Below are 24,064 nucleotides of genomic sequence, written 5' to 3'. Positions count from 1 at the left end.
TGGCAACTCACACCCATATCTATATATATAATTCTCTTTATGGCTCGAGTTTGGACAAGAAGTAAAGGAAAGATCACTCTTTTATTTGTGCAAGTCGGACTAGAGTTACCCTAGGGAAAAAAAAAAGGGGGGGGGGGGAGAACAAGTAATATTCACCCGTCAAAGAATAGCAGGGCCGGACTTAACCGTAGTGACCAAGAAGTCATGGAAAGATCACTCTTTTTTATTTCTACCCCACGTAGTTTTAGCGGTGAAAAAAAAGATGGGGGTGGGAGGAGAACAAGTAATCTATTATGTATTCACCCTTCACTAAATAGCAGGGCCGGACTCAACCGTTCTGGGGCTCTATGCGAAATGGATTTCGCGGGGCCAAGTTTGGGTAGGGATACGATAATAAGTGAACATTAAGAGTTTGTATTAGAAAATAAATTCGTCTTTGCATTTTATTCATTCTTTACTACGTAGGTACAGAACTACTTTACGAGCCTTATTTCCTACATAGATCACACTCAATAGCAAGAATTACCAAATGTTTCAATCTATGTATGAAAATTGTTGGCCTCTAGTAATTCTTCATTAGTTTGAGGTGCGAGAAGCTTCTTTCACCAGATTACACAATTACGGATATTGCATAATGCCGTTTTTTTTTTTCCATTGCGCGTAGGATAGGCATTTTTCCATTTTTAATGACACCCCAAAATGACAATTTTTTGTCTATATAATTCAGGAAATTTTTTTTTTTTAGTTTTAAAAAGATTTTAAAAATTTCCAGAGATTTCCTTGACTTTTTCAAATATTTTGCAATTTCAGGAGATTTCAAGGAGCTCCTGGTAAATCAGGAGGCTGTGGGAATTCTGTTATAAGTTATAAAATGGTTTAATTTAATAATTTACACCTAGAATTAGCGCAAGTCCTTTGAATGTGCGGGGCCCACTGTGGTCGCATTGGCTGCATTGGCCTAAGGCAGGCCTAACCCTATCTAGTTTAATTCTGGTAGGTATGGCCCTATGGGACAAAACATCACAAAACCTCCTTTTTTAGTAAATAGTCCCTGCTCAATTGAGTCTTAGCCATGTAATTATTGTAATACTTCCTAATACTAATAATAATGTCTTTGATCCTGAAGATTAAGGATTAGTGCAGTGTTTGACATAACTATGCAAACTCGGTTCTACCTGCATATTTTTCCACACCTGATGCAGACAAAGCTTTTGTCCCCAGGGGTGGGGTTGTGGGTTATTCAAGTTTTCTTTTCTTCTTAGCGATGTAAGCCTGTTGGAATTGCATGTGTTTTTATTTTGCTAGTGAGCAGAAATAAAATAGGTTATGTTTTTTCAAAATTAATGCATGCTTTAGGCTTAGATTTATAGAATAATTATTCCTCTAAAATTCCTCTTTTTTTGTCATGAAAATCTGTCTGTCTGTTAATTATTTTTGTACAATCACCTTCTTGGATCAACATGGATTTGCAATTAGCTGGAATCATCTCATATTTTATAAGTTTTCTTAAAATGGTGACTCGAAAATTAAAAATAAAAAAAAAATATATATAATGTTTATATAAACCTAACTTATTTACTCTCCATAAAGTCCCATAACCTCGAAAGATTAGTCAGGAGTCAGGTGTTAATATTATTGATCAGTAGATCTATTCTAGAAATTAGTCAATAAAGCTAATCCAGGCACTGAGAATTATTAAACATTCAGAAATTACTTTGAAAGGAATAGATCTATTTGTTTGTTCAGTTGGCACCAACATTAGTTTTTAATTTTTTTTAAATAGAATATATATATATATATATATATATTACCTAACCTGATTTGAGCTAAAATTGACATACTGTTTTATTTAGTGTCATAATGAAATGAAGGAATTTTTAGTAATTTAGGTTTTCTATCAAGTTGATTTGACAATAGTCAACAGAGCTTATAAATTGTCATTGTTTATGGCATAGAGATTTTAAAATGTTATCTTAGTTAGGCATGCTAAAAACCCATTACCACTCTCTGACCTCCTGAAGAGATGCAAAGACAAAAGTAGGTGGAAACTACTCCTACCTTGTGTCTTGCTAGGAAATTATGCATGCATTGAAACTCAAATTTTAGTCAACACAAGAGTGGTGTTATTTAAATGAATTAATTGTGCTCAGTTTCAGAATATCATACTATATTTATATAATACAAAATAATTGCCAAACAGTAACCTAGATTTATCATTGAATTTTAAGAAAATTTTAATTTTTTATTTTATTTTACAGGAAATGATTAAAAGACAGAGATTTTCTATCTGGGAACCGCTCCAAAAGATATTGAGTACTTTTTCTCTCATGGATAAGCTAGGATAGAAATTGTGCTTTAATTTGGCAAGAAAAAAATTACAATAGTATATTTGGTAATATATAAATAAAACTATAAAATTGTAATATAAACCAAAGCAATTTTCATTTTCATGCTCATTTTCGATGGGTGAAATTCTATTATATACAAATGTGAGAGGAAATTCTCAATAAGTTGTGACGGGCTATAGGCACATATGACACAGGCCTAAAGATGTCAGCAGAAAAGAGGCTTAGGCGTCTTGAGGAAATTTATCTTAAAGGAGTAGCTAAAAGTAATGGGTTGGCTGTTAGTATTGAAACCCTTTTGGATGCACTCTTGGTCCTCTATGATGAATGTAACAGTGCAGCATTAAGAAGAGAGAAAAATATTAGTGAATTTGTTGAATTTGGTAAGCTGTAAATGTTTCTTATACTTAATTTACATCTAGAAAATTTATGTACAATCATTTTGTAAAATTGTAATTTAGTAAAATTTAAATAAATATAGGCTTAATTAATTAATTAATTAAGTTTTTATTATATATTTTTTAAAGTTGCCATATTGTGCCTTCCATCAAATGCATCAAAGGATAAATTGCACCTAGGATTTAAAAGAGGGGGGGGGGGCAATACAATTATAAATTCAAAACCATAAGTAGGTTAAAATAATTAATTATGGTATAAAAAACAATGTAAAGTTATAAGCTTTTAGTAGGTCTGCTATCATGTACATAAGAAATATATTTGATTAGTTTTAAAGGAATTATATTTATGAGATAGCTTATTGGGCTTTGACGTATGTAGAGGTAACATCACACCATCTGTCTGTCAAGTGAAATATTATATTTCCTACAAATGATGCAAGGCATTTCTAATCCACTGTCTTAAGCACCATGGTTTCAGAAATACTGTGTTTACTTAAAAATAGGAACTTAAGTTATTGCTTTGAAGCTTAATGCTTCTTTTTTTTTTTTTTTAAACATCAGCCCGCCCAATTACAACATATATTCGACAAAACAGACTTTTGCGTGATGATTTTGAAACTCTTAAAATTATTGGTCGAGGAGCTTTTGGAGAGGTAATTAATTAATGTTTGCATTTTTTTTAAGAATGTGAAAGGATTTCTTGTATATGATTGCTGTAATAAAAAAATGTTTGTTTCTAGAGATATAAACAGTAATTATTTTAATAAAGTTATTTTCTGTTTAAAATAAAAAGATGTACCTATTTTTTTTTTGGGGGGGGGGGGGGGTAAACTTATTGGAATGTAAAATTATGCACTTTAATTATATTTCTCATATAATTTATATATTTATTTTATGGTGTTGTTTTAATGGGATCTGTGAAAATTCTGGGTATCTGGTGGTGACCCACTAATGCACTTAATTAAGTTGCAAGTTGAACTATTGTTTCATATGAAACCATATGTCTTTTTTTTTTTTTTTTTTTAAAGCTTTCATTGAACTTAAGAGGACTACATTTGTAAACTACCTTTGTAATCAGTTGTAAAACATCCTCACAAGCAACATTTTCTTTTATATATTTTTTTAAAACATTTAATAGTTGCTTATCATTTTCAATATTTAAAAAAATGCAATTGCAAATTTTGCAGGTTGCTGTTGTTAAAGAAAAGGCTTCTGAAAATGTTTATGCCATGAAGATTTTGAACAAATGGGAGATGCTGAAAAGAGCAGAGGTATTGTTTCAAATCATTTATACTACTTTTATTTCCTAGCCCATACATTTAAAAACTAAATTATTACTTGCATTATTTTTTTTTAGACAGCTTGTTTTAGAGAAGAAAGGGATGTTTTAGTGTATGGTGATAGACGTTGGATAACAAATTTACATTTTGCCTTTCAAGATGACAATTATCTGGTATGTTATATTTTTTTCAATTTTTTTTTTTTTTAACATAAAAAATGGCAACATAATAAAAAAAATCCTTACATTGAACTCATTTTGTTTTTTAAAAATGAGTTACATTAGCCTGTATTGCTAAATAGGTAAAGCAAATAAGTTATCAATGTATCCTTTTTTTTAATGTTTTATTTTTGAAATGCTTTTTTCTTTTTCAGTATCTTGTCATGGATTACTACTGTGGTGGTGATTTGCTCACCTTGCTGAGCAAGTTTGAAGATCGCTTACCAGAGGATATGTGTAAATTCTATATTGCTGAGATGGTGCTGGCCATCAACTCACTACATGAACTACATTATGTACATAGAGACATCAAACCTGATAATGTACTCCTTGATCGCAGTGGTCATATAGTCTTAGCAGACTTTGGGTCATGTCTAAAGCTTATGGAAGATGGCACTGTACAATCTTCGGTGGCAGTTGGGACACCTGATTACATTTCTCCTGAAATTCTTAGAGTAAGCTATTTTGTTGGTGTTCAACATGTAATAATTCTAGATCTACATTTAGTGACACAAACTTGGTAATGTGAGTTTAAATAGAATGCTGAAACACATTTCCATTTTAGATTGAATAATTTTTTTGCATAAAACTTGTAGAATAAACAGGGACAATGAACTTTTTCAATATCGTGACACATTATAAAATGATATCTATTCTGAGAATACTAAAAAATTATGTAAATATTCAACTAACTCCTAGAATTTTCAGTCTCCGTTTATATATATATATATATTTATTCACGATAAGTTTTGATTTAGAAAATATGTGATTGATGAAGAATTTGAAAGGTCACACTTGTCTATTCTCTATGGTTACCAATGTTAATTTCACAGAAAGGCCTTTTTTTTAGTTATTACAGGGTTCGAATTTAGTAATCAAGGCCTTGAAAAAGTCTTGAACCTGGTCAAAAACTCATAAATAACCTGGAATTTCAATAACGAACCTTGAATTTTGTTTCTATTTCCATAGAACATATTTCTTCCCGCCCAGTTAACTTTAGTTTTTAGGTTAGATTTCACAAACTTTATTATTTGGCTATCACCAGTATCTTGCTATTTCATACACTATTCTGGTGTTTTTTATCTTTATTGAGAAGGAAGTCAAGTCCGTTTCAAAGAGATGCATACAACTATTACAAGGCAGTAATCAATATCTTGACATCTAGTACTACTAGTAGGCTGCTAGATTCTAGATATAGGCCATTATATATAGTGTAAATGGCTACAGAAATGACTTGAGCTCAGTTTTTTTTAGATTCATCTCAGTTCACTTGTAGTGGGATAAGTTATTGAAAGAGATGCCAAAATAGAGTCTAGATATACCTGGTAACTAGGGTGTAGGCTTAGTCTAGATGGAGATCTAGATTCTAATTCTAGTATACTAATTGCTACTGAAATTACTGAATTGCACAAGTATTTTTTTTTTCCCTAAATTTCGATATGTTGACAGCTTATTTCTTTCTAATAATGTAAACACATAAAATGAAGTTTTCACAATCTTGGTAGGCTTTTTTGGAGCTTGTTTCAGTGCCAAATACATACTCTGTTAATGTTATATTTAATGTGGTATCTAATTTGCAAACTAGTTTAATTAATCAGACATATTTTAAGGTATCTAATGACTAAGGTATATATATACATTATTTTATGGACCTTAAAAGAAAAAACTTATTTTTGAGTTAAATTTTAAATTTGTGATTTTGTAACTTAATATTGTTCTGTTGTAATCATTAATCTATAATTGCATATATTTGTATGTAGGCAATGGAAGATGGCCATGGGCGCTATGGTCCAGAGTGTGATTGGTGGTCACTAGGTGTCTGCATGTATGAAATGTTGTATGGAGAAACACCTTTCTATGCTGAGTCCTTGGTAGAAACTTATGGGAAAATAATGAATCATCAGGTACTTATTTATTTTTCAATCTGATTTAGTATGTACATGCACACATATTTGCTACTTAAATATTATCTTTTTAATAATACTGTTTAAACAGCTATTTTTTTCCCCTCTAGTCTCGCTTTGAGTTTCCAACTGATGTAGATGATGTATCAGGAGAAGCTCAAGATTTGATGCGACGGTTAATTTGTACACCAAATGATCGTTTTGGTAAAAATGGGTTGGAGGATTTCAAGAATCATGTTTGGTTCACATCTATAGATTGGAATAATATTAGAGATAGTGAGTGAGCTTTGATCTATTATTTATTTAGTTACCTATTTTAATTTTATGATGAAAATAAAACCCTCTTGGTAATATTTTTTTAAAATGACTTTCTAGAAGTATATTTTTAATTTAAATTTTAAAAAATATTTATTATTCAATATATGAAAATTTCTCTAAAGTGTTTACTTATTTTAAAAAATCCTACTATTACAGTGGATCCTCCTTTCAAACCAGAAGTTACCAGTGCTACAGATACTTCTAACTTTGATGTTGAAGATATGGAATTTAAGCATACGGTACATTCTTTACTCTATTTAAGACCTACAAAGAAAAAAACATAGCATACTTTTGTTAGTATTTCATTAATTAAAGGGTGAGCACTGATGAAAATTTAGCGCCAGTTTATGAAAGTGACATGAATTTCTATTGCTAACCTGAGCCACCCATTCCACATTCTGCTAAATTCTGAAGTTTCTTTAGTTTACCAAAGAAAATGTATGAATATGAATCATTTGTAAACTTTTGGTATAGATGCATAGTTCTATACACTGTTGTTATTAAAAATACTTTTGTTTTCTAAATAGGACACTGTTCCACCTACCTCACATGCAACATTTAAAGGCCACCATTTACCATTTGTGGGATTTACCTATACAAAAGAATCGTAAGTGAGGATTGAAACAAAATAATGCAATTGTTAAAAATACATTCAGTACATTTGTTAGGTACTTGATTTCCTGTTGTTCATATCATTATTTAATTTGTTACAGCAAACTGTCAGATTTAGGTGTACTGTTGCCCGATTCTAAAGGAGAGAAAGACAAAAAAGGGGATGTACAGATTGAACTCTTTGAAAGAAAAATTAAAAGTTTAGAAAAGGACAACAAAGATCTTAATAAGAGAATTCAAGGTATTGGCATTAAGAAATACTTTTTTTAACAACACATTTACCTTAATGTCTCAAAAACAAAGAAAACTTCTTAAATTCTTAAGAGACAATGTGCATATCTCAGTTTTATCCTAAATGAACTGATACCAAAAACTATTTTGATTGGCATTGAAACTCCAAGGAAATAGTAAATATTTTGAAATGTAATTTCTAATAGCATATATAAATTTAAGCTAGGAAATAACTTTTTTTATGTGTTGGGTATCCATTGATTTTGAGAGCTAACTTGGATTTTTGTTAATCCATTTTCATTTTGAATGCTAATTTGACCCCAAAATATTGTTTTGTTTGTATTAAGAATTAACTGGAACAATAACGCAGCTTCAAAGTATTGAGAACAGTGGCATTGGTGCTGCATCTGGTGCTGATGAAGTGGAGGCACGGCAGTTGAAAGAAGAAGTAGCTGTTTTACATCGAGTCATAGCTGAGTCCCAAGGGGATATAAGTAATTTAGAACTGGAGCTGAAACGATCAAATGAAATCACTCTAGATCAAGAAAGGCGCCTCAAACTATTAGAAGATGAAAAAACATTATTTGAAAAGGTAAATAGTTCTTAATGTTCTATATAATTCTTTTTTGGAAGATATTGTTGTATATGATTAAGAAATGTTGGGTCCTACCCTAATGAGATTTAAAAAAATAGCTATTAATATTGTGTAGCACTTGTGTAAAAAAAAAAAGGAATACAAATTGAGGATTGTCAACTCTTTGGCAGTCTAACCAAAATTATTATTACCATTTCACAACTATACTCACTGGGAGTTGCCACTACTGATAGACAACTAGAGTTGCCGGCAATTGCTGATTTTTTAATTTTTTTTTTTTGTTAATACACACATTGCTGGTCTTTAAATAGCTATTTATACTTTTACAAACTCTGACCTAAGAGAGCAACAGTGAAGCTATATTTAGGTGTTAATTTGGTATCTGCAGCATGTTGGGATGGATTTTTATGATTTTTTAAAAATTATATTGTTTTTCTTTTGCTAGCCAACAAAAATGGAACAACGTTTAGGCTTTAATTGAATATGATTTTAATGGGAATAAGGAAATATTGGTTGGAGTAAGTGATATTTGAGCCATTTGAGGCCAACAGAAGGAAATTGAAGAAAAAAATCCAGCTAGATCCAGTATCAAGTTGGATCTAGTCAACTGGAGATTGAAATGCAACTAAATCTGACATGATATTATAATGTTTTTGAGCTCTGTAGACCTATTTATGACTTGAAACATGATGCTAATGCCTATGTCTATTTTTCTCTATTATACAAATAAGAGTTCTTTGAGTTATATTTTTTTTCTGTGAATTTAGTCAAAAAATTAAATTATAAAAAAAATTATTGATACAGAGCTATATTCCTTCTCTTAGGGTTGGGGGAGATAGTTTTTGACTACTGCTTAGTGGCTAAAGGGTTAAGTATTATTTTAAATATCACAATAGTAATGGGTTTACTATTTAAAAATGATAGTTAAGGTTTTCATTTTAAAATTAGTTGTGCATAAAGGTTTTTGTGTTCAAGCACTGTAATCAAAACCACCTACATAGCCTCCATTCAGGGATAATATACCCAACACTGATGTAATAAATATTCACCTTGATTTGAACCTGGCAGTTTGAGCTCAACACACTTCTGTCTATGTCATTATTTTTTATTAAGAGTCCTATCTTTAGTGGCACATTTTGTCAAGTTAGTGCTCTTTTTTAAGGTTTTTTTTTTTTTGTAGGAACTTCAAGACTGGCGTGACAAATATAAATCTCAGGCTAGGGAATTAAAAGATGCCCTCAACAAACAGAAATTGGCTTTAGAACAGTACACAGAGCTAAATGACCAGTAAGTTTGTTTTTTCCAAAACATTCTTATTTTATTAAGAAAGAATGGTAGAATTTATTTGCTGTAGTTCTTAAAATAGACTTTTTTGCATAAATGTACTGTTGATCTGGCATGACACAGAGGGCAATACACCACCAAGATGCTAATACATTAGTTTCTAAAGGGTAACCAAAAAAACAACTGAATTTGCTTCTCCAGGTTACTCAAAGCCCAGTCTAAAAGTAAAGAACTTTCAAGAGAAGTGCGAAACAAGGAAGAGGAGATTGAAGATCAGAGGCGATTAGTTGAGACTTTGAAACAAGAGAAAAGGAAGGGTGAAAAAACAATTAATGAGGTAATGTTACTTTAAATTAGGTCTGTTATACAATAAAGCAGTATTTTAGAAACTTACAACATGCATCGAATTATATCTCTTAATTATTTTTTTTAGCTTCAGAATCAGTTGGATGAATCTAGGTCAGAAGCAAGTAAAGAGAAAAGAATTAGGGAGCGAGCTGAACAGTATACAGCAGATTTAGAAAATGAAATGGAAAACATTAAACGTAAACAAAGGGGTCGGACGGCTGATGCCAACATTGTTGAACTAAATCAAGAAATCTCTAAGTAATTATTTTTATCTTAACAATGTCTTAGTCGCATATATGTATATCAAATTATGACATAACAGATAATGTGCTTATTAAGATAGATGTTCAAAAAAAAAGCACTGAAAATGTCATGTGTTTTTTTTTCAGATTAAAAGCAGAGTTGGAAAAGAAAGAAACTGAAAATGAAGAGTTACTTTCTCGCATGACATCAAAACATGCTTCAGAACTAAAAGAATTTCAATATCAGTTGATGGAAAATGAAACCAAACGTTCTGAGCAGGCTTTAGAAATTCAGAAGTTGCAGGCCAAACTGACAGAGCAGCTCAATGCTAAAGAATTACAGGAACAGCTGACACTTGCAAAGGGGCAAATAGAAATAGATGAAAGTAAAATCAAAAGTTTAATAGAGGAAAATGAAAAACTTACAGAAGAGTCTATAGCAGTGAGTTTCAGTAATGTGTTTTTAGTCTGTCCTATGTCAATACATCCTATATTAGGTTCACTTTTAGTTCCTTCCTTCTTCATGTTCACAACAGTCTAGTCAACTTGTACTCAGATAATCTCATATTGTTATTCCTAGCAAAACAATCGTTATGAAAGCTTGCTGAAGGACAAAAATCAGATGGAAGAAGAAATCAAAGACATTTGTGACAAGAAAGAATCAGTGGCTCAATGGGAAGCACAGATCTCAGAAATCATAAAATGGTATGGTTTTCTATAGCAATGTGAATTTTAGGTTGTGAGTCAATAAATTCCGCTACAAAAAACGAAGTGTTGGTTTCTGTTTGCAGGGTGAGTGATGAAAAAGATGCAAGGGGATATTTGCAGGCACTGGCTACCAAGATGACAGAGGAACTTGAAAATCTTAAAGTTATGGGAGTTGGCGGAGATGATTCTGTGAGCATTTATATTCAGTTATTTTTATTTTGTCTGTTGTTGCTGTGAACTGGACAGGCTACTGGAGCTGCTTCCTCTGGGTATAGATATTTCTTTTTATTTCTGAGCTTTCTTTCTGTCACTTCTTGTCTGTTTTCTTAAGGTAAGTCTCTCACCAGTTTTTGCAGTTGCTGTCTCTAGCTGCATATCACTTTCAAAGATACTTTTAGTGTTTATATACTCCATGGTGATCCCCCTTTACTTAAACAATGCTGAAAAGTTTTTAAAAAATCTCCATTTGCAATGCACATAAAGGCATCCTACTTTTGTTTGTGATTTGATAATAAAATGAGCAATGAAGACATCTTTGTGACATGATACATATGAGTAATTCATACGCTATTCTGAGCTCTTTCATATTTGTTAACTTTAAATGGGCACAGTTTAAACCATGCATTTTTAACGATTTGATCAACCTTACCAAAGTTGAGGTACTTACATTTTCTGCTTATTTATATTTATGTAACTTCAATAATAAGTTTACCTATATATTGCAACTACCATTTTCAATCTCTGGGTTGATTCTTAAGACATAATTTTAGTTACAATTCATTCAGATATACTTTTTTTTTCCAGTTTTTTTTTAAACACAAGTTACATTTTGTTTACTAACTACCAACCATTGCAATCTTTTCTATATAGAGACAGATATTTGTCAGTTCTAGATCTGTCCACTTTTGTCTATCATACATTCAAATACTCAGACATTTTCAGTTCTTCGTACTTAGCCAACTAGGTACTATACATTTGTTTTGCCATAATCATTTAGACAGACATCTCCTTATTACAATTTAATGTCCTTTTGTATCTACACGTTTGTGGCTAACAGTGCAACACCTTTTAAAATAGAAATAATCTATTCACTTTTATAGTCAAATTTTTTTATTACCAAGTCTTGGCATAATGGAAAAAAAAATGTGGAAGAAATGAACATCCTAAGTAATTCTAGGGTTAAATTTAACATGAAAAGTGATAAGCTGTTTGAAGGACAGTTAAGGAATAGTATACATTTCCTAGAAGCACAGTTTTAGATAGTATTTAAGTGGTGGTAAAATTAGTGATAAGTTAGTCTTTGACTTTTATAGTTATTTATATTTATACACACACACACACATTTATATGTGCTTGTGTTGTAATATTCATAAATTAACTTCTCTAGACAAGACCAAGATGGAGAAATAGGCGCTCTGCCAAACTGGATAGAATGGAGTTACTAAATCTTCAGTCCAATTTACAGTCTGAACTAACAGCCAAGCAGCAGATTAGTGAAGAATTGTCACGAACCAAAGATGAACTCACAACTGTTGAAAAGTAATTTTATTTTGTTCATTGGTCGGGCTGTAGCTTAGAGTGTTTCTTAATCTGTACTTAGTAAATCTTGACAACTTTATTTAAAATTTAGTTTAGAAACAGGTGAGCACTGATGAAAATTTAGCGCCAGTTTATGAAACTAGTTGCTATGACTTTAAATTGCTATTCTGAGCCACCTTGAATATTTAGTCTGGTGTCTGTTAGACATTGGTGGAATTATAGTATTGATTTTAGTCCTTTCTGTCTCTTCTTTTTTAATGTCATCAAGTTGTTTTTAATTTTTTTTTGGTTTGAATAAATTGTTTATAACTTTCATTGCTCTATGGATCAAGTTAGGTTACTGATAAGTTACAAGATTTGGTAGACATAGGTGTAGCTTTTGTTGCCTTGCAAAAGACAATTTAAAGACATCTTGTGCTACACTTTTCAATGTATACTTTTACTTCAAATATTTGCATGAAATAATCTGTTTCTTTCTAAAGCAAATATCTGGAGATTGCACGGGCCTATGATGAGCTTGTCAAGAAAAATAAACTACTAGAAGATGAAATATATAACCTGAAAGAAAAAAGGGTTCATGAATGTAAGTATCATACATAGTTCAGGTTCATTTTTTTTTTAGTTTTGATCTATATGTTTGTGTGTGTTTCTCTGCTTTTTCTGTCTTACACATTAAAATATTTTCTTTTTAATTACAAGGGGATAACAACGATGACAATTCTTCAATATTCAAATATATGAATGACAGATATGCGCTGGTACGTCATTTTAAAAAACTGATTATTGATGATAATAATTTGAGATAAATTTTGTTCATGTTATAAACAACAACAGATTTATCTCAAGTTTTAAGCCCCATATGTTTTGATTCAATTTAAACCTGAGCTGTATAAGTTTTAAGCCCCATATGTTTTGATTCAATTTAAACTTGAGCTGTATAAGTTTTAAGCCCCATATGTTTTGATTCAATTTAAACTTGAGCTGTATAAGTTTTAAGCCCCATATGTTTTGATTCAATTTAAACTTGAGCTGTATAAGTTTTAAGCCCCATATGTTTTGATTCAATTTAAACTTGAGCTGTATAAGTTTTAAGCCCCATATGTTTTGATTCAATTTAAACCTGAGCTGTATAAGTTTTAAGCCCCATATGTTTTGATTCAATTTAAACTTGAGCTGTATAAGTTTTAAGCCCCATATGTTTTGATTCAATTTAAACTTGAGCTGTACAAGTTTTAAGTCCCATATGTTTTGATTCAATTTAAACCTGAGCTGTATTTCTAAAGTACTAACTTTTTTCTTCTAGACCAATGACAGTGAGAGAGATGAAGATAGTGAAGCAGACAACACATCTAGGACAGACTCTCGTACAGATTCACGCTCTGACTTGAGGGGTGGTAGTGATTTGGATTCATCCCTCTCTCAAGGAGGAATGATCTACCACCAGCCTTATGAGCCAATTTTCTCTGGAAGTGGACCTAAATCTGGAAGTCCAGATCTCAAATCAACAACACCAAGTTCACCTAAGTCTCCTCATGCCAAAACTCATAGGTTAGTTATAGTAATTCCTGTATGGAAAAATTATTGTTCTTTACTTATAATATATATTTTTTGGTTTTAAAATCAGAAAATGGATATACAGTTATGAAAAATTTATTTTAACAAAAGCAATAAGTGTTTTAAAATAAGTGAAAGTTTTACTGGAATTCAAAGTAAATGAGTGATGTAGTTTACAAGCAAGTTGAAATGAATGTAACAGTTAAATTAAGATAGCTTGTAAAGAGCATCTTTTCTTATTCTAGTGATTGCAATGAATGTATAGTATATTTGATTGTTGTTTTTTTACTCTTTCAATTTATGACCAGATTTTTTTTTTCAATTGATATAGAAAGGGAATTGCAAATTTTTAGTTAAAGTTAGTCATCATCTGGTTGACTAATATGCACAGAATACTTAATTACTTTCATAACTCAAATTTTGTTGTGTTTCTTGGGATTATTTTTTGTTTATTGTGAAGACCATGTGGACATGCTTGAAGTTTCAAAGATAAAATATCACTGAATGAAATGCCATCCTCAGCTTTTAAAGATATTTATTGTTGTACTTTTTTTTTTTTTTTTTTTTCCTTCTAAAAAGGCCAAAGTACAGGCTGTTTTTAACTTCACAATAAAAGATTAATTTTATTCTTGGAGCTATTTGTTCATCACTACTATTTCTCATAAGTAAATTAAATTAGTCCTTAAAATAATTTCAGTGAATTTTTGTTGTTTCTGATAGATTTATTGTCAAGTCCTTCCAGTCTCCATACAAATGTAATTGTTGCACCAGTTTACTGGTTGGTCTACAGAGGCAGGGCATCACATGTGAAGGTAACTGTTTGTTCTTCTTGCTTTGTTTTCTAATGTAACACCAGGCTGAAATGTGGTCTGAATGAATAGATTGAAGTATTTATAGTCTTTTTATTTCTTCTCCAGGCTGTGGTTATTCCTGCCATGTTAGTTGTATGGACAAATGTCCACAGCAGTGTCCAATACCACCTGAAATAGGTCAGTGTACAATAAAGTGTTGTCTTTAAACATTTTATCATGCTCTTTTTAAAATGTTAAGTTGAAATCAGCTTTATAGACCACAAGGGAAATATCCCTTTTAACATAAAAAATATTAAAGCCTAAATACAATTATATCCTGTCTATAATACTTGAGAAATTATTTTTCTTGTCAGCCAAGCGGCCTTTCCATGACAGTAATAAAGGTCAAGGAACTTTATTGGAAGGATTTGTCAAAGTAATAATTTTTTTTTTTACTTTTGAAAATTACTTTTTAGATTTCAATTATTAAAGTCATTTCAGTTATTTCGGTAGAAATGCTCATATTATATTGATTGTGAAAGTATGCTTGTTGTACATAGTATATGCTGTGTATTTCTTAGATTCCCAGGCAAGGTGGGATTAAAAAAGGCTGGATGCGGGAATATTTGGTAGTCTGTGATTTTAAATTATTTCTGTATGAGGTTCCTGAGAACAAAACTACTCCCAGTCATCTACTGCAGCAAGTGATAGATATGAGGTAGGTTGAGTCACTGCTTGACAAGTTCAGTAGTGTTCATACACTTACCACTAAATTATTGTTGATAGAAGTACAAAATGCACAATTTGATATTCTGCCCTTTTTTGTGTGCATATTTTGGTTCAATTTTGATAGTTCCTAATGATAATCATAGGATCAAATATTTTTTTTTTAACGTATTCTTCCCCCCTTATATTTAAAACTCAATGGACTAACTATACTGATGTATTATTTATTCCACAGAGATGAAGATTTCTCAGCCTCACCTGTTCTACCTAGTGATGTTATCCATGCTAACAAAAAAGATATTCCATGCATTTTCAGAGTAAGAAATGATCAATTTCCCATGAATTCAGGAGAAAAAAGCAAACTTGTAAAATGTTTACGTTTGACAATATTTTCATTTGCTAATTCCTTGTCAACAAAATCTTATTAGGTTGTTTTTTTTTTTAACCAGGTAACTACATCAGAAATGAATCCTCCTGGTAACCCCTACACAATTTTTTTATTATGTGAAAATGAGAAAGAAAAGGACAATTGGCTTGGAATGCTCAACCAATTGCATAAATTATTAAGGAACAAACAATTGGCATCTAAAAATGTAAGCTTTATGTACAGCTCTCAATTGTATGTATGTGTGTGTATGTTCAAAATGTCATTTATTGCAACTATAGCTTTGGTATATAAAGTTGTTTTTTTGTTGAACCAGTGGAAGTATACAATGATGTATGTGTACAGCACTAGTTGATTTTTATACCATTTTGTTTATGTAGGTGTACAGCGCTCAAGAAGTTTGTGATAATACTCTTCAATTGGTCAAAGGGACACAATGTGCTGCAATTTTAGGTAATGTCTGCATTGGTATACACCTATTTTAATTTACAAGGGAAATAATTACGGTACATTTTTGACAATAGTAACATTGGAATGTAATCAAGAAAAATTATTCAGCGCAAAATGTCTGTATTTCTCAAACGTAAAGTTGAGGTTTATGTGATTGTCTGTGAAAAATGTCCATATTCAATCTAGTCCAGGCTATGAGGAAGAAAGAAAAAATGATATACATGATTGCAGTAATACGCTATTCTGAGCCTCTTTTTACATGAAAATACAAAACCTTTGTGATACATAACTACTCATTAAACATGACATTGTAACCATGAGATTTTTACTAAAATTAGACAATTTTAATACACACTTCTAAATCTTGAAAATGTTCATTTCTATGAAAGTGCAGACACAGGTGGTTATTTACAAAGCTCAGAGAAAAGCATTTCATGAGAACAGCAGGCAAACGATAATACACCAATTGTATATAATTCCAGTGAAATTAGTGCTTATCTAGATGCTCCCAAACATAGTGTTTTTTTGTTCTTTTTATCTAGATGCTCCCAAACCAAGTTACTCTTAGTTTGATTAAATGTTTTTTTTTTTTTTTTTTCAGACTTTTCAAAAATAATTTTGGGTACAGATGAAGGTCTTTATGTTGTGGATTTATGTAAAGATTGTAAGTAGATTATTGAAAAGGGAATAGGATTAATTAAACTTGTCAGCAAGGAAAACAAAGTAAATTCAGTTTAAAATATAAAAGGACAAAAAGGACAACCCATCACAAATGGAAGTTCTCAATCAGACACAGCAGACATAAATACCTATCACTGTTAATATTAATAGCAGGAGATGTAGAGTCAAATCCAGGGCCTAGATCTAAAGATAGATGCAACATCTGCAAAAAAGTATGCACCATGAAACAGAAAGCCATTCAATGTGACACCTGCGATGAATGGTACCATGCATCATGTCTCCATATGAATACACCTGTGTATTATGCCTTAGGCAACAAAGATGCATCATGGCACTGTGTACCGTGTGGGTTACCTCAGTTTACATCAGGACTGTTTGATTCCTTTGATGCATACACTTCTAACCCATACAACATCCTAAACACCATCCCAAACCAAACTCACCAACCACTAGCCAGATCCACTCCTGTTAAACCTAAATCTACTAAAATTAATACAACAGCCTCACTAAACAAACCTACTAAAGAAGTAACACCAAAATACCTTAAAACCTTAGTAATAAATTTTCAAAGCATTAGGAACAAAACAGCAGACTTAGAAATTTTATTAGAATGTGAGAAACCAGACATAATTGCAGGCACAGAAACTTGGCTACATCCTGAAATTTATAATGCAGAAATTTTCAATAGTAATTATGAAATTTTTAGAAAAGATAGGGCTGATAATCATGGAGGAGTTCTTTTAGCAATAAAAAACACTCTTATAGCAGAAGAAATTACCTTACCTAACTCAAAAAATATAGAATCAACATTTTGTAAAATTAATACCACCTCAACATCCCTAATAATAGGCAGCATTTACAGACCACCAAATTCTAGTTTAGAATACATGCAGGAACTATGTAATCAGATTACGACACTTAAAGAGACAAATAAAAATGCAGTTTTTTGGATTATGGGTGATTTCAACCTACCTGATATAAATTGGAAAACACTAACCATAGATAAACACCAAAACCTTAAGGACATAAATGAGCTTTTCATAGAAACTTTACACAACCTAAGTTTAGATCAAATCATTAAAAAGCCAACTAGATTAAACAACACATTAGATCTCTTCTTAACCAACAGACCTGGATTAGTAGTTGATTATGATATTATCCCTGGTCTATCAGACCATGAGATCATAAAAATACACAGTCAGATAAAAGCAGTAGCCAATACAAAACCCAAAAGAAAAATCTTACTCTGGAATAAATGTAACCTAACACAACTACACCAAGCTGCATTAAACTTTCAACAAACATTCTTATTAGAAAAAGACATTAACCAACCAGTCGATGACCTCTGGAATTTCATTAAAAACCATCTTAAAAGCATTATAGAAAATCAAATACCAACTAAATACACATCAAACAAAATAAATAAATGCTGGTTTAATAATAGACTAAAGAAGCTTTGTAAACAGAAGGAAAACCTATATAGAAAATTTAAAGAAACTAATGCAGAAAGAGTTTACAAAAAGTATATAAAAATTAAACACTTAACCCAAAAAGTAAGCAGACAGCTGCAGAGTGAATACATAAACAATGTAATATCTAAAGACAACAACAAAAACCTATGGTCATACATTAAGTCTAAGAAAATGGAAACAACAGGCGTAGCGCCATTAAAAGATGAACATAACATAATACATAATGATAATGAAACTAAAGCAAACATTCTAAACAAATACTTTGCATCAGCATTCTCAGCCCCAGGAGACAAAGACATATTACTGAATTTGAACCAAGTAGACAACATAGAAGATATAGTAGTACAAGAAAATGGAATTCAAAAACTATTAGCCAACACCAAACCAAATAAAGCTTCTGGACCTGATGGTATTCCAGCTAGATTACTCAAAGAACTAAGTAATGAGCTAGCCCCAGTGTTCAAAATACTCTTTCAGGCTTCGCTTAACCAGGGCAGAGTACCAAAGGACTGGAAAGAAGCTAATGTCACCCCCCTATTTAAAAAAGGAGAAAAATCTGACCCAGGAAACTACAGACCAGTATCACTTACCAGCATCACATGTAAAATCCTAGAACACATAATATGTAGCAACATCATAAACCACTTAGACAAACATAATGTCCACACACCATACCAACATGGCTTTAGGAAATATAGATCATGTGAAACACAACTAATAGGACTAATTGATGATTTTTCAAAAGGTTTAGATAATAGTGAACAAATAGATGCTATCTTACTAGATTTTTCTAAGGCTTTTGACAAAGTTCACCACCATAGTTTGCTTAAAAAATTAAAATATTTCGGCATTAATGGTCCACTGCATCAGTGGATTAAAGACTTTCTGATAGGGAGAGAACAAACTGTAATAATAAATGGCTCTAAATCAACACCGATAACAGTAAACTCAGGTGTACCTCAAGGAACAGTCTTGGGTCCACTACTATTTTTAATTTACATAAATGATTTACCAAATTGCATTACTTCAGGAACAAAAGTCAGATTATTCGCAGACGATTGCATAATATATAGAACAATAAAAACAACACAAGACACAGATATTTTACAAAGAGAATTAGATGAATTACAGAAATGGGAATCAAATTGGAGCATGTCTTTCCACCCAGAAAAATGTCAGTTGTTAAGAGTAACAAAAAAACTAAAACAAATTAATTCCACTTATCTTATTCATGGCAAACCAGTAACACAGACTAAAAACGCAAAATACCTAGGTGTTATAATAAATGAAAAACTGTCATGGAATCCACATATTGATGAAACTACAAAAAAATCAAACAAAGCATTAGGATTTATTAAAAGAAATTTCTATAAATCAAATAAGAACATAAAACTAAAATGTTATTTAACCTTGGTTAGGCCAATAATAGAATATGCATCCTCTGTTTGGGACCCCTCAACTCAAGAAAACATTAAGAAACTAGAACAGACACAAAATAGAGCAGTGCGATTCATAACAAACGAATATTCACATTTGACTAGAGTAACACCTTTAGTAAAATCGCTAAATTTAGAAAGCCTTCAGGACAGAAGGCTCAAAAGTAAATTAGCAATAATACATAAAACACTGAACCATAATCTTCAAATACAAAAACAAAATTTAATAAAATACTCTGAAAGACACAAAGATAAAGGCACATTCCTCGTCCCATATGCTAGGACAAATTTGTACAAATACTCCTTCTTCCCTAGTGCTATTAGAGCATGGAATGGGTTGCCTGAGCTAGCCAGGAAAACCAGTGACTTGGCAGAATTTAAGTCATTGGTTAATATGCATGACTAAATGCATGACGCGTAGGACGTAATCATCTTCTTTTTTGAAGTAACGTCTGTATTATATAAGATAAGAAGATAAGAAAAGGATTTATTTTGCACGTTATAAATTTTGTTTTCCTGCTTGACTACTTTAATTTATGAAATTAAATCAATGTTAAGAGCATTTAAAATTTTTTTTTTATTGAAATAATGAACCTTTTCATTAATATTCAGCAACTTTTTTGCACGTTTAATTTTTTACTAATTTATCACTGCTTAGACTATTAAAAGTATAGTTAAGAGCAAGTATTTACAAATGATGTATTTTCTTTCCCTCAGATGTCATGAGAGTAGCAAGCAGGACAGAAAAAAAACAGGTTTATCAGATAGAGTTGATTTCAGAACAACAGCTGGGATTGATAGCTTATATTAGTGGTTAGCATTTTAGTGTCTTTTTCATAAAAATTTTTTTTTTTGGCCTGGGGATCGAATGTCTTTTTCTCCACTTCTCTCTCAGATTGGAGTATTTTTTAAACCTGTTTCCCTGTGTTTACACAGTCTGCCAAACAACCAATTGTACACCTCATATACTATTATCAAAATCAAAACCTGTAGCAAAGTAGCTGACTACCAGCACTGCATCTATACTTCACCTGGCTTTTTTTTTCTCTCAAGTGATGAATTAGATGACAGCCCACCCCAAACCTTTAATATTTGCAACCTGTAAATCCATAAAAATACATAATATTTAGTCAACACCTCTTATTTTAGTTAATCAGAAAATGTTGTCTTTGAAACTGATTGACCTTATGAGGAAAAGCTTTATTATTGTATCTTATAGAAATGTTGTGGTAAACAGAGGATCAGCTATTCTCTCTTACTCTAGATATGCTCTTTTAGGTAGTGAACACACACATTGCACACCAATATTCTTTAGAACCCTGAGCTACTGACTTTTGTTTCTTGCTTAGTAAAATGTAAACTGCAGTATCTAGATACTTACTGTCCTGATACCCAAGGTTTCGTACAAAATATTAAAACAAAGGAAGAAGCAGGCTGTTCCCTACATGTGATTATTAGCTAGTCTGAGAAAATCCAAACAAACCAGCTATTCTGAGTGCTCTTGTTTAAAATGTAACTCTAAAAGTTCAATTTATAACAACCTTAACCTAAGGATTTTTTATAAATTGTTTATTGTTGTTTTAAAAACCTAGTGATTTCTGTAGATAAGTGTTTAGTTAAATTGGTTGAAAATATCAACATTATTTTATACATGTTTAAAATTTCTTATTTAAAAATTCTTTTTTCAAATTGCTAAAGCTCTTAGATATAAGATCAAAATACTAGTTTGAGTCCAAGTGAACCTATTACTATGTTTCTGTTGGGTTCCTAAGTCTACCAATTAAGCCTAAATAAGAATAAATGAATACCAACCAACTAGATAGGGAATATGTTACAGCTATAGCATTCTCTGGCTTTTCTAGGCAAACAGAAACACTTGAAACTCCTACAGCAATCAGCCTTGGAAGGTCATGATATGGAGCCTTTAAAACTGAATGAGACTAAAGGCTGTCATATATTTTGTCATGGAGAAATAAGGCAGCCTCAGGGAGGGAATTCTTGCTGTCTTTGTGTTGCAATCAAACGGACTGTGCAAGTCTATGAAATTAATAAGACAAGGCAAAAGTACCGTAAAATGAAAGACATATCGGTAAGACACTCTTTGACAGACTCATTTGTTGTTTAGGAATGTTATGTTTGGCAGCTTTTCTTAACATGAATGTTTGTCTGTTAAATTCATAGACATTATATGTGTTTATTTTTTGTTTTTATGTTATCCAGTAAAAGCCACTTCTCTAATATTGATATATAGAGCTTTCAATCATGATTCATGATACAGAATTGCAAGCAAAAACTTCTTATTTTAAGTGCTCTTTGAGTCTTAGATGTTGAGAACTGCTGATGTTAATTACTCTAAAAGAAATGAAACAGATTATTGTTTTTGCTGTGAAGAAATAACCAAAGAATGATATTCTTGATTTTATATTACGCTATTCTGAGCTTCCTAAGTAGTTAAATACTTAATAATAACTTCAAGGAAACCATTCAGTGTGTGGAAACTATTTCAAGAGTATTATCTGTGCAGGTGCCTAGTCAAGTGGAATGTATAGAAATGATGAGTGATAGACTGTGTGTTGGTTATCCATCATGTTTTGCCATCTATAGTGTTCAAGGTGATGCTGCTCCAATGAGTAAGTGAATACAGAAATATTTGTTTAAAAAATTGTTTAGTCTAAACATAAATACTCTGGAGGATAGATAAAAGTCTTTTACCTCACATAGTTAGGATATATGATAAGTTATGTAATTACATTGAGACACAAGATCTTGATATTCTTTTATTAGAGACTAATTTACTAATATACAACTTGTTGTGGAGTTAAGCATGTTATCAGTGTATTCAATTTATTGTTGAAAATAAACTATTCTTAGTGCCACAATTGTCATTGATCTAATGCAAGAGTATGTACCTGACATGCCTACCACCCCGCATTATGCAGAACTGTCACGCAAAATCATAAAAAAAAACTCAACATGTTCTGCCTTTCCGTATTGAGATTTTTTGTTCCAACAAAAAAAATATAAAAAATTGATATTGTTTTCGTTATTTATTAAGATATGAAAATACTCAATGCAAAATAGAATATATATAGGTCCCTGTTTTCTCATCTCCTACCTGATTCAGATGTCCTTAAGGTCCGAGAACGTCCCGTTCCCTATTATGGACCTCTTGACCAAGGAAAGGTTTTTATCCATGGCCAGGATGAGGCATCGGCTCTTCACCAATCCCTCTGTCTGAAGTCCCGCCTTATCCGAAGTGATCATGTATTCACACCGGGTGTGTCGCTAGTCACGACCCCCTTGAGCCAAGCATGAGTTCCCTCTCCCGTGCAAGGCCGGAGGCCAAGCCGCGTGGGGGCCCTTCTTATGCCTATAATGTCGAACCGAATCCACGCGAGGGTCCATCACAGCGCGTATGGCCCCCGTTAGGGAACGAATCGGTGGGGGGTTGGACGGGTTAGCGAGCCTTTGTTACATCCCTACCGCGTGCAATGTACAGTCTCTCGACCATATATGTTGTAGCCCACTGAGAGCTATGTGTGCTACTGTACTTGGCCTATCCGTTTCCCTTGGCGGACGTTTCCACAGGAGGGCCACGCTGAGGCGACGGGAGCATTCCTCCTGTCTCATCTCCTACCAGACCTGGCGTGTCCTACATTTAAGAAGAATTAGTCTAGATCTAGATTAGTCTTAGAAACTAGTAAGCGCTAATAAGCCTAATGCTCCATTCAAATCATTTCTTTTGCTGACAATGTAGATCTATCTAGTTTCAATCTAGATGTAGATAATAGATTCTATATAATAACTATATACTATTCAATTATATAGAATCTAGATTTGATCTAGATCTATATCTAACCTGTTTCTAAGAAAATAAAAAATGTTAGTACTATAATTATTAGATAGACCTAGATCTACAAACAAGTGCTACATCTTAAGTCCTAGACAATCAAGATCTAGATCTAGTAGTAGTTTTAGTAGCATTAGAATACCTAAAGATTAGTCATTACATCTATAATTAAGTCTAAGTCTATTTCTGTAATAAAGATCTTAGCTGTAGATTTAGATCTATAATGACTCAATAGGTTTGTATATTTTTAACCATTTGATCTAGTCTAGTTAAGGCAATGGAACTCATTATATAGATTTACATTTTAGATCTAATTATTAATTTCAATCATAGGACATAATTATGATACTTTAATCTACAGGTTTTCTTAGTTTGAATTATATTATTAACATTTACTGTAAAAGAAACAAACTGGTATTGTTATTTAAGTAATAATTGAAGATGTACTTATTGTGCGCAATATGGATACCGAACTTGAACATGTTTATGTTCCACATTGGTGCCCAAAATTCTACATTTTCAACTTGAGTGTTTCACATTCTGGGTATTGGTGGTAGGCATGTCTGGTATGTGCTGCAGGCCTCTGAAAGTAATATGTTACACAAATGTATACCATCACCAATACAATACAGGAAACTGACAAAATTATATTCCCTTAATTTATAATATTCATTTTTTTTTGTTTATTTTAAGCCTT

At 31.8% G+C, this 24,064-nt stretch overlaps 1 protein-coding gene and 3 non-coding genes across 10 annotated transcripts in view; all 4 read left to right on the top strand.

Annotated features, from left to right (window-relative positions):
- The window catches only part of LOC106065638 (serine/threonine-protein kinase MRCK alpha-like), a 48,832-nt gene that overhangs the window by 3,749 nt on the left and 21,019 nt on the right, over positions 1-24,064 (top strand). For all 7 annotated transcript variants that reach the window (XM_056023654.1, XM_056023651.1, XM_056023653.1 and 4 more), the window contains exons 2-33: positions 2,259-2,728; positions 3,305-3,396; positions 3,931-4,014; positions 4,101-4,196; positions 4,397-4,696; positions 6,002-6,145; positions 6,256-6,421; positions 6,620-6,702; positions 6,991-7,070; positions 7,177-7,316; positions 7,654-7,898; positions 9,082-9,188; positions 9,387-9,522; positions 9,619-9,791; positions 9,923-10,217; positions 10,356-10,480; positions 10,567-10,672; positions 11,871-12,022; positions 12,505-12,605; positions 12,722-12,780; positions 13,326-13,570; positions 14,297-14,388; positions 14,494-14,565; positions 14,742-14,803; positions 14,949-15,085; positions 15,329-15,410; positions 15,543-15,686; positions 15,859-15,931; positions 16,530-16,592; positions 20,235-20,330; positions 21,380-21,606; positions 22,042-22,147. In XM_056023654.1, the coding sequence (XP_055879629.1) occupies positions 2,551-2,728; positions 3,305-3,396; positions 3,931-4,014; positions 4,101-4,196; positions 4,397-4,696; positions 6,002-6,145; positions 6,256-6,421; positions 6,620-6,702; positions 6,991-7,070; positions 7,177-7,316; positions 7,654-7,898; positions 9,082-9,188; positions 9,387-9,522; positions 9,619-9,791; positions 9,923-10,217; positions 10,356-10,480; positions 10,567-10,672; positions 11,871-12,022; positions 12,505-12,605; positions 12,722-12,780; positions 13,326-13,570; positions 14,297-14,388; positions 14,494-14,565; positions 14,742-14,803; positions 14,949-15,085; positions 15,329-15,410; positions 15,543-15,686; positions 15,859-15,931; positions 16,530-16,592; positions 20,235-20,330; positions 21,380-21,606; positions 22,042-22,147 (4,261 nt within the window). In that variant the 5' untranslated portion in view covers positions 2,259-2,550. The remainder of the gene's footprint in view (positions 1-2,258; positions 2,729-3,304; positions 3,397-3,930; positions 4,015-4,100; positions 4,197-4,396; positions 4,697-6,001; positions 6,146-6,255; positions 6,422-6,619; positions 6,703-6,990; positions 7,071-7,176; positions 7,317-7,653; positions 7,899-9,081; positions 9,189-9,386; positions 9,523-9,618; positions 9,792-9,922; positions 10,218-10,355; positions 10,481-10,566; positions 10,673-11,870; positions 12,023-12,504; positions 12,606-12,721; positions 12,781-13,325; positions 13,571-14,296; positions 14,389-14,493; positions 14,566-14,741; positions 14,804-14,948; positions 15,086-15,328; positions 15,411-15,542; positions 15,687-15,858; positions 15,932-16,529; positions 16,593-20,234; positions 20,331-21,379; positions 21,607-22,041; positions 22,148-24,064) is intronic.
- On the top strand, positions 11,002-11,066 carry LOC129925505 (small nucleolar RNA U54). The gene has a single exon (XR_008777270.1). It is a non-coding gene; the product is annotated as a small nucleolar RNA U54 (small nucleolar RNA).
- On the top strand, positions 16,118-16,182 carry LOC129925502 (small nucleolar RNA U54). Its single transcript, XR_008777267.1, has one exon. It is a non-coding gene; the product is annotated as a small nucleolar RNA U54 (small nucleolar RNA).
- Positions 21,898-21,962, top strand: LOC129925506 (small nucleolar RNA U54). The gene has a single exon (XR_008777271.1). It is a non-coding gene; the product is annotated as a small nucleolar RNA U54 (small nucleolar RNA).

Source organism: Biomphalaria glabrata, chromosome 3 (genome assembly GCF_947242115.1).
Source record: "Biomphalaria glabrata chromosome 3, xgBioGlab47.1, whole genome shotgun sequence".
Lineage (NCBI taxonomy): Eukaryota > Metazoa > Mollusca > Gastropoda > Planorbidae > Biomphalaria > Biomphalaria glabrata.
This window is presented reverse-complemented; position numbering and strand designations above follow the sequence as displayed.